The following is a 13481-nucleotide window of genomic DNA, read 5'->3' on the forward strand; positions in this document are numbered from 1 at the left end:
AAGAAGATAAGTTACTCGCCACATGAGTGAAAGAGAAGCAGGTACTCCACCCATGAGACCAAGAAGAGATGGTCCTCTCCAAATGAGTGCAAGAGAATAGGTACTCCACCCATGAAACCAAGAAGAGATGGTACTCTCCACATGAGTGCAAGAGAACAGCTACTCCACTCTTGAGACCAAGAAGAGATGGTACTCTCCACATGAGTACAAGAGAAGCAGGTACTCCACCCATGAGACCAAGAAGAGAGGATACACTCCACATGAGTACAAGAGAAGCAGGTACTCCATCCACGAGAGCAAGATGATAAGTTACTCTCCACATGAGAACAAGACAAGCATGTACTCCACGCATGAGACCAAGAAGAGAAGGCACTCTCCACATGAGTACAAGAGAAGTAGGTACACCACCCATGAGACAATGAAGAGAAGGTACTCTCCACATGAGTACAAGAGAAGCAGGTACTCCGTCCATGGGAGCAAGATGATAAGTTACTCTCCACATGAGAACAAGACAGCAGGTACTCCACCCATGAGACCAAGAAGAGAAGGCACTCTCCACATGAGTACAAGAGAAGCAGTTACTCCACCCATGAGACCAAGGAGAGAAGGTACTCTCCACATGAGTACAAGAGAAGCAGGTACTCCACCCATGAGACCAAGAAGAGAAGGCACTCTCCACATGAGTACAAGAGAAGCAGGTACTCCACCCATGAGACAAAGAAGAAAAGGCACTCTCCACATGAATACAGGAGAAGCTAATACTCCATCCATGAGACCAAGAAGATAGGTTACTCGCCACATGGGTACAAAAGAAGCAGGTACTCCACCCATGAGAGCAAGAAGAGAGGCTACTCGCCACATGAGAACAAGACAAGCAGGTACTCCACCCATGAGACCAAGAAGAGAAGGCACTCTCCACATGAGTACAAGAGAAGCAGGTACACCACCCATGAGACAGAGAAGAGAAGGTACTCTCCACATAAGTACAAGAGAAGCAGGTACTCCACCCATGAGACCAAGAAGATAAGTTACTCTCCACATGAGTAAAAGAGAAGCAGGTACTCCAGCCATGAGATGAAAAAGAGAAGGCACTCTCCACATGAGTACAAGAGAAGCAGGTACTCCATCCATGAGACCAAGAAGATAAGTTACTCGCCACATGAGTACAAGAGAAGCAGGTACTCCACCCATGAGACCAAGAAGATAAGTTATTCACCACATGAGTTCAAGAGAAGCAGGTACTCCACCCATGAGACAAAGAAGAGGAGGTACTCTCCACATGAGTACAAGAAAAGCTAATACTCCAACCATGAGACCAAGAAGATAACATACTCACCACATGAGTACAAGAGAAGGAGGTACTCCAGCCATGAGACCAAGGAGAGATGGTACTCTCCACATGAGTACAAGAAAAGGAGGTACTCCACTCATGAGACCAAGAAGAGAAGGCCCTCTCCATATGAGTACAAGAGAAGCTGGTACTCCACCCATGAGACCAAAAAGATAAGTTATTCTCCACGTGAGTACAAAAGAAGCAGGTACTCCACCCATGAGACCAAGAAGATAACGTACTCACCACATGAGTACACGAGAAGGAGGTACTCCAGCCATGAGACCAAGGAGAGATGGTACTCTCCACATGAGTACAAGAAAAGGAGGTACTCCACTCATGAGACCAAGAGGAGAAGGCCCTCTCCACATGAGTACAAGAGAAGCAGGTACTCCACCCATGAGACCAAAAAGATAAGTTATTCTCCACATGAGTACAAGAGAAGCAGGTACTCCACCCATGAGACCAAGAAGATAAGTTATTCACCACATGAGTTCAAGAGAACCAGGTACTCCACCCATGAGACAAAGAAGAGGAGGTACTCTCCACATGAGTAGAAGAAAAGCTAATACTCCAACCATGAGACCAAGAAGATAACGTACTCACCACATGAGTACAAGAGAAGGAGGTACTCCAGCCATGAGACCAAGGAGAGATGGTACTCTCCACATGAGTACAAGAAAAGGAGGTACTCCACTCATGAGACCAAGAAGAGAAGGCCCTCTCCACATGAGTACAAGAGAAGCAGGTACTCCACCCATGAGACCAAGAAGAGATGGTACTCTCCACATGAGTACAAGAGAAGCAGGTACTCTAGCCATGAGACCGAGAAGAGATGGTACTCTCCACATGAGTACAAGAGAAGCAGGTACTCCACCCATGAGACCAAGAAAAGAGGGTACTCTCCACATTAGTACAAGAGAAGCAGGTACTCCATCCATGAGACCAAGAAGATACATTACTCTCCACACGAGAACAAAAAAAGCTAATACTCCACCTGTGAGACAAAAGAAAGAAGGACCTCCCACATGAGTAGAAGGAAAGCTGGTACACCACCCATGAGACCAAGAAGAGATGGTACTCTCCACATGAGTACAAGGAAAGCAGGTACTCCACCCATGAGTCCAAGAAGAGATGGTACTCTCCACATGAGTACAAGAGAACCAGATACTCCACTCATGAGACCAAGGAGAGAAGGTACTCTCCACATAAGTACAAGAAAAGCAGGTACTCCACCCATGAGACCAAGATGAAAAGGTACTCTCCACATGAGTACAAGGAAAGCAGGTACTCCACCCATGAGTCCAAGAAGAGATGGTACTCTCCACATGAGTACAAGAGAACCAGATACTCCACTCATGAGACCAAGGAGAGAAGGCAGTCTCCACATGAGTACAAGAGAAGCAGGTACTCCATCCATGAGACCAAGAAGATAAGTTACTCTCCATGTGAGTACAAAAGAAGCAGGTACTCCATCCATGAGACCAAGAAGATAAGTTACTTGCCACATGAGTACAAGAGAAGCAGGTACTCCACCCATGAGACCAAGAAGATAAGTTACTCACCACATGAGTTCAAGAGAAGCAGGTACTCCATCCATGAGACCAAGGAGAGAAGGTACTCTCTACATGAGAACAAGAAAAGCGAATACTCCACCTGTGAGACCAAGAAGAGAAGGTACTCTCCACATGACTACAAGAGGAGCAGGTACTCCAGCCATGAGACCAAGGAGAGAAGGTACTCTCCACGTGACTACAAGAGGAGCAGGTACTCCAGCCATGAGACCAAGGAGAGAAGGTACTCTCCACATGAGTACAAGAGAAGCAGGTACTCCACCCATGAGACCAAGAAGATAAGTTACTCGCCACATGAGTGCAAGAGAAGCAGGTACTCCATCCATGAGACCAAGAAGATAAGTTACTCGCCACATGAGTACAAGAGAAGCAGGTACTCCACCCATGAGACCAAGAAGATAAGTTACTCACCACATGAGTTCAAGAGAAGCAGGTACTCCACCCATGAGACAAAGAAGAGAAGGTACACTCAACATGAGTACAAGAAAAGCTAATACTCCATCCATGAGACCAATAAGATAAGTTACTCTCCACGTGAGTACATTAGAAACAGGTACTCCACCCATGAGTCAGAGAAGAGAAGGTACTCTCCACATAAGTACAAGAGAAGCAGGTACTCCACCCATGAGACCAAGAAGATAAGTTACTCTCCACATGAGTAAAAGAGAAGCAGGTACTCCAGCCATGAGATGAAAAAGAGAAGGCACTCTCCACATGAGTACAAGAGAAGCAGGTACTCCATCCATGAGACCAAGAAGATAAGTTACTCGCCACATGAGTACAAGAGAAGCAGGTACTCCACCCATGAGACCAAGAAGATAAGTTATTCACCACATGAGTTCAAGAGAAGCAGGTACTCCACCCATGAGACAAAGAAGAGGAGGTACTCTCCACATGAGTACAAGAAAAGCTAATACTCCAACCATGAGACCAAGAAGATAACATACTCACCACATGAGTACAAGAGAAGGAGGTACTCCAGCCATGAGACCAAGGAGAGATGGTACTCTCCACATGAGTACAAGAAAAGGAGGTACTCCACTCATGAGACCAAGAAGAGAAGGCCCTCTCCATATGAGTACAAGAGAAGCTGGTACTCCACCCATGAGACCAAAAAGATAAGTTATTCTCCTTGTGAGTACAAAAGAAGCAGGTACTCCACCCATGAGACCAAGAAGATAACGTACTCACCACATGAGTACACGAGAAGGAGGTACTCCAGCCATGAGACCAAGGAGAGATGGTACTCTCCACATGAGTACAAGAAAAGGAGGTACTCCACTCATGAGACCAAGAGGAGAAGGCCCTCTCCACATGAGTACAAGAGAAGCAGGTACTCCACCCATGAGACCAAAAAGATAAGTTATTCTCCACATGAGTACAAGAGAAGCAGGTACTCCACCCATGAGACCAAGAAGATAAGTTATTCACCACATGAGTTCAAGAGAACCAGGTACTCCACCCATGAGACAAAGAAGAGGAGGTACTCTCCACATGAGTAGAAGAAAAGCTAATACTCCAACCATGAGACCAAGAAGATAACGTACTCACCACATGAGTACAAGAGAAGGAGGTACTCCAGCCATGAGACCAAGGAGAGATGGTACTCTCCACATGAGTACAAGAAAAGGAGGTACTCCACTCATGAGACCAAGAAGAGAAGGCCCTCTCCACATGAGTACAAGAGAAGCAGGTACTCCACCCATGAGACCAAGAAGAGATGGTACTCTCCACATGAGTACAAGAGAAGCAGGTACTCTAGCCATGAGACCGAGAAGAGATGGTACTCTCCACATGAGTACAAGAGAAGCAGGTACTCCACCCATGAGACCAAGAAAAGATGGTACTCTCCACATTAGTACAAGAGAAGCAGGTACTCCATCCATGAGACCAAGAAGATACATTACTCTCCACACGAGAACAAAAAAAGCTAATACTCCACCTGTGAGACAAAAGAAAGAAGGACCTCCCACATGAGTAGAAGGAAAGCTGGTACACCACCCATGAGACCAAGAAGAGATGGTACTCTCCACATGAGTACAAGGAAAGCAGGTACTCCACCCATGAGTCCAAGAAGAGATGGTACTCTCCACATGAGTACAAGAGAACCAGATACTCCACTCATGAGACCAAGGAGAGAAGGTACTCTCCACATAAGTACAAGAAAAGCAGGTACTCCACCCATGAGACCAAGATGAAAAGGTACTCTCCACATGAGTACAAGGAAAGCAGGTACTCCACCCATGAGTCCAAGAAGAGATGGTACTCTCCACATGAGTACAAGAGAACCAGATACTCCACTCATGAGACCAAGGAGAGAAGGCAGTCTCCACATGAGTACAAGAGAAGCAGGTACTCCATCCATGAGACCAAGAAGATAAGTTACTCTCCATGTGAGTACAAGAGAAGCAGGTACTCCATCCATGAGACCAAGAAGATAAGTTACTTGCCACATGAGTACAAGAGAAGCAGGTACTCCACCCATGAGACCGAGAAGATAAGTTACTCACCACATGAGTTCAAGAGAAGCAGGTACTCCATCCATGAGACCAAGGAGAGAAGGTACTCTCTACATGAGAACAAGAAAAGCGAATACTCCACCTGTGAGACCAAGAAGAGAAGGTACTCTCCACATGACTACAAGAGGAGCAGGTACTCCAGCCATGAGACCAAGGAGAGAAGGTACTCTCCACGTGACTACAAGAGGAGCAGGTACTCCAGCCATGAGACCAAGGAGAGAAGGTACTCTCCACATGAGTACAAGAGAAGCAGGTACTCCACCCATGAGACCAAGAAGATAAGTTACTCGCCACAAGAGTGCAAGAGAAGCAGGTACTCCATCCATGAGACCAAGAAGATAAGTTACTCGCCACATGAGTACAAGAGAAGCAGGTACTCCACCCATGAGACCAAGAAGATAAGTTACTCACCACATGAGTTCAAGAGAAGCAGGTACTCCACCCATGAGACAAAGAAGAGAAGGTACTCTCAACATGAGTACAAGAAAAGCTAATACTCCATCCATGAGACCAATAAGATAAGTTACTCTCCACGTGAGTACATTAGAAACAGGTACTCCACCCATGAGACCAAGAAGAGATGGTACTCTCCACACGAGTACAAGAGAAGCAGGTACTCCACCCATGAGACCAAGAAAAGATGGTACTCTCCACATGAGTATAAGAGAAGCAGTTACTCTAGCCATAAGACCAAGAAGAGATGGTACTCTCCACATGAGTACAAGAGAAGCAGGTACTCCACCCATGAGACAAGAAAAAATGATACTCTCCACATGAGTACAAGAGAAGCAGGTACTCCATCCATGAGACCAAGAAGATAAATTACTCTCCACACGAGAACAAGAAAAGCTAATACTCCACCTGTGAGACAAAAAAAAGAATGACCTCCCACATGAGTACAAGGAAAGCTGGTACTCCACCCATGAGACCAAGAAGAGATGGTACTCTCCACACGAGTACAAGGAAAGCAGGTACTCCACCCATGAGTCCAAGAAGAGATGGTACTCTCCACATGAGTACAAGAGAACCAGGTACTCCACTCATGAGACCAAGGAGAGAAGGTACTCTCCACATAAGTACAAGAAAAGCAGGTACTCCACCCATGAGACCAAGATGAAAAGGTACTCTTCTCATGAGTACAAGAAAAGCAGGTACTCCAGCCATAAGACCAAGACGAGATGGTACACTCCACATGAGTACAACAGAAGCAGGTACTCCTCCCATGAGACCAAGGAGAGAAGGTACTCTCCACATGAGTTCAAGAGAAGCAGGTACTCCGCTCATGAGACCAAGGAGAGAAGTTACTCTCCACATAAGTACAAGAACAGCAGGTACTCCACCCATGAGACCAAGATGAAAAGGTACTCTTCACATGAGTACAAGAAAAGCAGGTACTCCATCTATGAGACCAAGGAGAGAAGGTAATCTCCACATGAGAACAAGAAAAGTGAATACTCCACCTTTGAGACCAAGAAGAGAAGGTACTCTCCACGTGAGTACAAGAGGAGCAGGTACTCCAGCCATGAGACCAAGGAGAGAAGGTACTCTCCACATGAGAACAAGAAAAGTGAATACTCCACCTGTGAGACCAAGAAGAGAAGGTACTCTCCACATGAGTACAAGAGAAGCAGGTACTCCACCCATGAGACCAAGAAGAGAAGGTACTCTCCACATGAGTACAAGAGAAGCAGGCACTCCACTCATGAGACCAAGGAGAGAAGGTACTCTCCACATAAGTACAAGAACAGCAGGTACTCCACCCATGAGACCAAGATGAAAAGGTACTCTTCACATGAGTACAAGAAAAGCAGGTACTTCATCCATGAGACCAAGGAGAGAAGGTACTCTCCACATGAGAACAAGAAAAGCGAATACTCCACCTGTGAGACCAAGAAGAGAAGGTACTCTCCACGTGAGTACAAGAGGAGCAGGTACTCCAGCCATGAGACCAAGGAGAGAAGGTACTCTCCACATGAGAACGAGAAAAGCGAATACTCCACCTGTGAGACCAAGAAGAGAAGGTACTCTCCACATGAGTACAAGAGAAGCAGTTACTCCACTCATGAGACCAAGGAGAGAAGGTACTCTCCACATAAGTACAAGAACATCAGGTACTCCACCCATGAGACCAAGATGAAAAGATACTCTTCACATGAGTACAAGAAAAGCAGGTACTCCATCCATGAGACCAAGGAGAGAAGGTACTCTCCCCATGAGAACAAGAAAAGTGAATACTGCCCCCATGAGACCAAGAAGAGAAGGTACTCTCCACGTGAGTACAAGAGGAGCATGTACTCCAGCCATGAGACCAAGGAGAGAAGGTACTCTCCACATGAGAACAAGAAAAGCGAATACTCCACCTGTGAGACCAAGAAGAGAAGGTACCCTCCACATGAGTACAAGAGAAGCAGGTACTCCACCCATGAGACCAAGAAGAGAAGGTACTCTCCACATGAGTACAAGAGAAGCAGGTACTCCACTCATGAGACCAAGGAGAGAAGGTACTCTCCACATAAGTACAAGAACAGCAGGTACTGCACCCATGAGACCAAGATGAAAAGGTACTCTTCACATGAGTACAAGAAAAGCAGGTACTCCATCCATGAGACCAAGGAGAGAAGGTACTCTCCACATGAGAACGAGAAAAGTGAATACTCCACCTGTGAGACCAAGAAGAGAAGGTACTCTCCACATGAGTACAAGAGAAGCAGGTACTCCACTCATGAGACCAAGGAGAGAAGGTACTCTCCACATAAGTACAAGAACAGCAGGTACTCCACCCATGAGACCAAGATGAAAAGGTACTCTTCACATGAGTACAAGAAAAGCAGGTACTCCATCCATGAAACCAAGGAGAGAAGGTACTCTCCACATGAGAACAAGAAAAGCAAATACTCCACCTGTGAGACCAAGAAGAGAAGGTACTCTCCACGTGAGTACAAGAGGAGCATGTACTCCAGCCATGAGACCAAGGAGAGAAGGTACTCTCCACATAAGAACAAGAAAAGCGAATACTCCACCTGTGAGAGCAAGAAGAGAAGGTACTCTCCACATGAGTACAAGAGAAGCAGTTACTCCACTCATGAGACCAAGGAGAGAAGGTACTCTCCACATAAGTACAAGAACAGCAGGTACTCCACCCATGAGACAAAGATGAAAACGTACTCTCCACATGAGTACAAGAGAAGCAGGTACTCCTCCCATGAGACCAAAAAGAGAAGGAAGTCTCCACATGAGTACAAGAGAAGCAGGTACTCCTCCCATGAGACCAAGAAGAGAAGGTACTCTCCACGTGAGTACAAGAGGAGAAGGTACTCCACCCATGAGACCAAGGAGAGAAGGTACTCGCCACATGAGTACAAGAGAAGCAGGTACTCCACCCATGAGACCAAGAAGAGAGGGTGGAACTCCCTCCCCGAGAACAAGCAGTGCAGGCCACCTCCCGCTGAGAGTAAAGAGGTGCCAGTACCCACCCCTCCCCAACACATAAAAACATGAAGTGCTGGTACTGTCTACATTAGACGAGTATCAGGTGCTCTCTCTCCACGTGAGCAGGAAGAGCAGTCCCCCTCGCCCCCACACCTTGAGACATCGGCAACTACGCCCCCCCCCCCCCGCCATGAGAAGATAGGAGCAACCCGCCCCAAACCCCGGAGTAAAGAGGCCCCGTACCACCTCCACCCCGTGCCCGTTTAGAGTACAGAGGAGCTTGTCCTCGCCCCCACCTTTAGAGTAACTAAGGGAACACCTTTTGGAATACATACTTCTCAGTACTCTCTGCGGGGGATTAAAGTGCGTGAATATGGTTGGTACTCCACATTTGGGTACAAGGAAGTGTTGTACCCTCCCCTTAAAAATAGGGCACATCTGGGGTTATTTAGAAAAAAGAGGTGCCATTGCCACGCGAAGAAGGACGCGCTGGTACTGCTGCGTGGTGAGTGCAGCGCCGGCAGCCCTTGAGTATAAATGAGCACTAGTACTCCTCCCTGGAGGATGAAGTCCAGGTACTCTCTCGCAGAAAATAGAGTGTCGCTCTTCTTCCCAAGACATAGCGCTGCCCTCTTCTCCTCTTGAAAACAGCGCGATGGCACTTCTCGTCGCTAGCACTTCTCTCGCCAGATAAGTGCTGGTGCTTCCCGGCTGTGGGTGAGTGCTGGCGCTCTTCCCGTTACTATGAGCGAGCGATGCAGATACATGTGGCTGGAATGCGACCACTGGCCCCCAGTGGGGTCTAGCCTGAGACCCTGGCGGCATTTAAATAGTGGAAACAGAGGCATGGGCGAGCCCCTCTGGGCGGCAGGCTGCGTTGGGAGTGTGCTGTTGCTTCCCTCTGCCCCCCCTCCGCATCCCCTCCCCCTTAGGGAGCCGCTCACTCACCCACGGCCGTGCAGAGCAGCAGTAGCAGGAGCCCCGTGGCGGGGGCGTGCAGCCCGCTGCCTCCCCCGGCAGCCATCAGAGCGGGGTTCCCCTGCGCGCCTCCTCGGCCAAATCCAGAGAAATGTGCGACTGGAGTGGGGACCCCCCCCGTGGCGATGGGAGCAGCCTCTGGAGCGGGATCCGGCGGCCCCTAGCTCGGCTGCGGGCTGCAGACTGTGTGCGCCATCTTCCAACTCAGCTCAGCGGCCTGTCAGCAGCATCCCGGCTCCCTCCCTCCATCCCTCCCCCCTCCCCTTCACTCACTCCCTCGCTCACCCCCCTCCCCTTCATCATCTCCCCACCTCTCCCCGTGGTCACCCCTTCACCTCTCCGTGACTCCTCCCCCTTCCGTGTCCCTCCCTCACCCCTCTTCCTTCCCTTCCCTTCCCTCACCCTCTACACCTTCACCTCTGCTCACCCACTCCCGCTGCACCCCTCTTCCCTCCCCCACCCTCTACCGCTTCACCCCTCTTCCTTCCCTTCCCTCCCCTCACCCTCTACCGCTGCACCCCTCCCAGTCCCTTCCCTCTCCTCACCCTCTACTACACCTTCCCTTCCCTCCCCGCACCCTCTACCGCTGCACCCCTACCCGTCCCTTCCCTCTCCTCATCCTCTACACCTTCACCTCTCTTCCCTCTCCTCATCCTCTACACCTTCACCTCTCTTCCATCTCCTCACCCTCTACCGCGGCACCCCTCCTCGTCCCTTCCCTCTCCTCACCCTCAACACCTTCACCTCTGCTCACCCTCTCCCGCTGCACCCCTCTTCCCTCCCCCCACCCTCTACCGCTTCACCCCTCTTCCTTCTATTCCCTTCCCTTCCCTCCCCCCACCCTCTACCGCTTCACCCCTCTTTCTTCCCTTCCCCCCCTCACCCTCTACCGCTGCACCCCTCCCCGTCCCTTCCCTCTCCTCACCCTCTACACCATCCCTTCCCTTCCCTCCCCTCACCCTCTACCGCTGCACCACTCTTCCTTCTCTTCCCTCCTCTCCCCCTCTACTCCTTCACCCCTCTTCCTTCCCTTCCCTCCTCTCTCCCTCTACCTCCTTCACCCCCCTTCCCTTCCTTCCCTCACCCTCTACACCTTCACCTCTCCGCGATCCCTCCCCTTCCATATCCCTCCCTCACCCCTTTCTTCCCTTCCCTCTCCTCACCCTCTACCGCTGCACCCCTCTTCCTTTCCTTGACTCCCATCACCCCTTAACCTCTCTTACCTTCTTTCCTTCCCCTCACCCTCTACCCGTTCACCTCTCCCCGACTCCTTACCTTTCCATATCACTCCACCCCCTTCCCTTCCTTCCCTCCTCTCACCCTCTACCCCTTCACCCCTCTTCCCCTGCTTCCCTCCCCTCCCACTCTACCTCCTTCACCCCTCTTCTTTTTCTTCCCTCCCCTCACCCTCTACCTCCTTCCCCCTCTTCCCTTGCTTCCCTACTCTCACCATCTACCCCTTCACATCTGTTCCCTCCCTTCACCCTCTACCCCATCACCTCTCCTTGACTCCTCCCCCTTCCATAACCCACACCCTCCTTTCCTTCCCTCTCCTCACCCTCTAGCTTCACCCTTCTTCCCTTCCTCCCCTCCCCTCCCTTCACCCTCTACCCCTTCACCCCTCTTCCCTTGCTTCCCCCCCTCACCCTCTACCCCTTCACATCTCTTTTTCTTCCCTTCCCCTCTTCTGCTTCATAGCAGCCCCCCCTCCTTTCACTCGTACCCTTTTTTCACACCCATCCCTCTGCCTCCTTATTTTCCCTTCGGCCCATCTGACTCGTCCCTGCTCTTTTTTTTCCTCCCTCCATCCATCGCTCGTCCCTGCTTCCCTTCATCCTCCTTTCTCCTCTGCCCCCCCAGCTCCTCTCACCCTCCCCTCAAAACCTCAGTAGATATATCGTATCTGCCTCCATTCACTGCCCTCCCCCTCCTGCCATCCCTCGCCTCTATCCCTATCACACATCTACCCCCCTGCACCCTTCCTCTCTCCAACCTTTTCCTGCGCTCTTCTCATCCTCCACTCCCTCCCCTTGTATCTCTGGCCCCTCCCCCTCTGGGCCCTCTCCAGTCCTCTGGAGGCCCAATCCGGGGGAACAAAGGACCCGGCCTTTAAATAACTGGACATTTCAAGCTAAACCCCCAGAGCCCCCGCCGCGAGTATGAACTATGATATGGGGACGAGGGAGGGAGGGTGCATTTCATGGACATTTAATTCTAGTCTTTGGACCCCCCCCCCTCCCGCCCGCTCCCAAAACAAACACACGAAACCTGCTCTATAATCGCACTAATTCTGACTTTTTGCCTCCAATAAAAAGCAGCAGCATTGCCATGTAGAAGCATTTTTGCAGGAAGCATGTTTTAATGTCTACCTGCTCTCACTTTGTGAGTGTGTGTGAGAAGGGGGGCGCCTTGGGGGTTGGGGGGTGGAGGGGCTGGGGCGTTAGAATGCTAATTAATTGGTTACACCTTTTTCTGCCAGGTTCCACCTAGAAACATCTCTCGCCCATCTTTGATGGAGGCTTACAGCCTGCACTTCCTTTGTACACAGCGTCCCTTTCCCCCAATGTACGATGCGCGGCACTATTCTTTTAGAGAAGCCAGCACACGGGGCAGCAATTACTGTTAATGCCCCGCTCTCCGTCCATAATGTAGCTCATGTTTTATTCTCCCATATTAGTTGGAGAAACGTGTTACCCAGATGAAAAGTACATCTTGCCGCTTTAAAGCTCCTACAACAAAAACAAGCATTGGCAAAGCCAACAGACGCAGCTATGCACACAAGGATCCGCTTCTAGACCGCCTCCTGGTCCCAGGGCCCCGAGATGTTGGAGGCGCGGCCTGTGGGGGAAAGGTCCTCAGTAGGCAGCTATGTTTGGCGATCACCAGTCCATGGCATGGCTCTGCTCCCCCACAGTTAGCAAGGGTGGACACCGTCTTCAAGGTTCACCAACGATGGTTGGTGGTGGTCAGCTGTGGCCGAAAGCGCCGCTAAACAATCAAACAGGATCTTGCACAGGCGACCCCTCTATTAGGCTAATTCATATTGGCGGGGGCACACCGTCAAGACGCCGTGGTTCTCTTCCTCAGCCAGTTAGCGGCCCGCCTGCTCTCGAAGCTTTCTGCAAAGGGCTCAAAACCACACTTTTCAACTAACATCCCCCCCCACTCACACGCTCATCGTAACTTTGTACGTATTTTGTACTGCCATGAAACCTAGCATGCATATCCAACCTACACTGTCATGTAACTAAGTATGCTTCTCTGCAACCAATAACGTTTGTCTGTAGCAGGGCTGCTGCACGCTTTATAAATGTCAATAAATAAATAAATAAATAAATAAGTGTTGAGCTAGCCTAAGAAAGGCACCCTCTCTGCAAGAGCCTTTGTGGCTTCTTTGCATTATTTAGAAAAAGCAAGCTGTCCTTACCGAGTTCCGGTGCTTTGTTCACGTCACATGGAACCTTATAGTCTCTGGTGCCCTCGACGAAAGGTTTATGTTTCACTAAAATGGTGCTCGGATGCCATGGTGCCATAGGCTGAGTAGTGTGGGTTCACCTTGCTGCTCTTACCAGAACCCTACCCAATAATAAGTTACAGACAACTTTGTGTGTATGGAAAATTTGTAGGCCGTAGGCATTTTATTTTTCTTAC

At 49.7% G+C, this 13481-nt stretch overlaps 1 protein-coding gene across 1 annotated transcript in view; it reads right to left on the reverse strand.

Annotated features, from left to right (window-relative positions):
• IGDCC3 (immunoglobulin superfamily DCC subclass member 3) overlaps positions 1-10064 on the reverse strand; it is a 460612-nt gene extending 450548 nt beyond the window's left edge. The window contains exon 1 of the mRNA XM_069625110.1: positions 9801-10064. Within this exon, the coding sequence (XP_069481211.1) occupies positions 9801-9876 (76 nt within the window). The 5' untranslated portion in view covers positions 9877-10064. The remainder of the gene's footprint in view (positions 1-9800) is intronic.
• Positions 10065-13481: the final 3417 nt, after the last annotated feature.

This window comes from Ambystoma mexicanum, chromosome 11 (assembly GCF_040938575.1).
Source record: "Ambystoma mexicanum isolate Mex_15411 chromosome 11, UKY_AmexF1_1, whole genome shotgun sequence".
In the NCBI taxonomy this organism is placed as follows: domain Eukaryota; kingdom Metazoa; phylum Chordata; class Amphibia; order Caudata; family Ambystomatidae; genus Ambystoma; species Ambystoma mexicanum.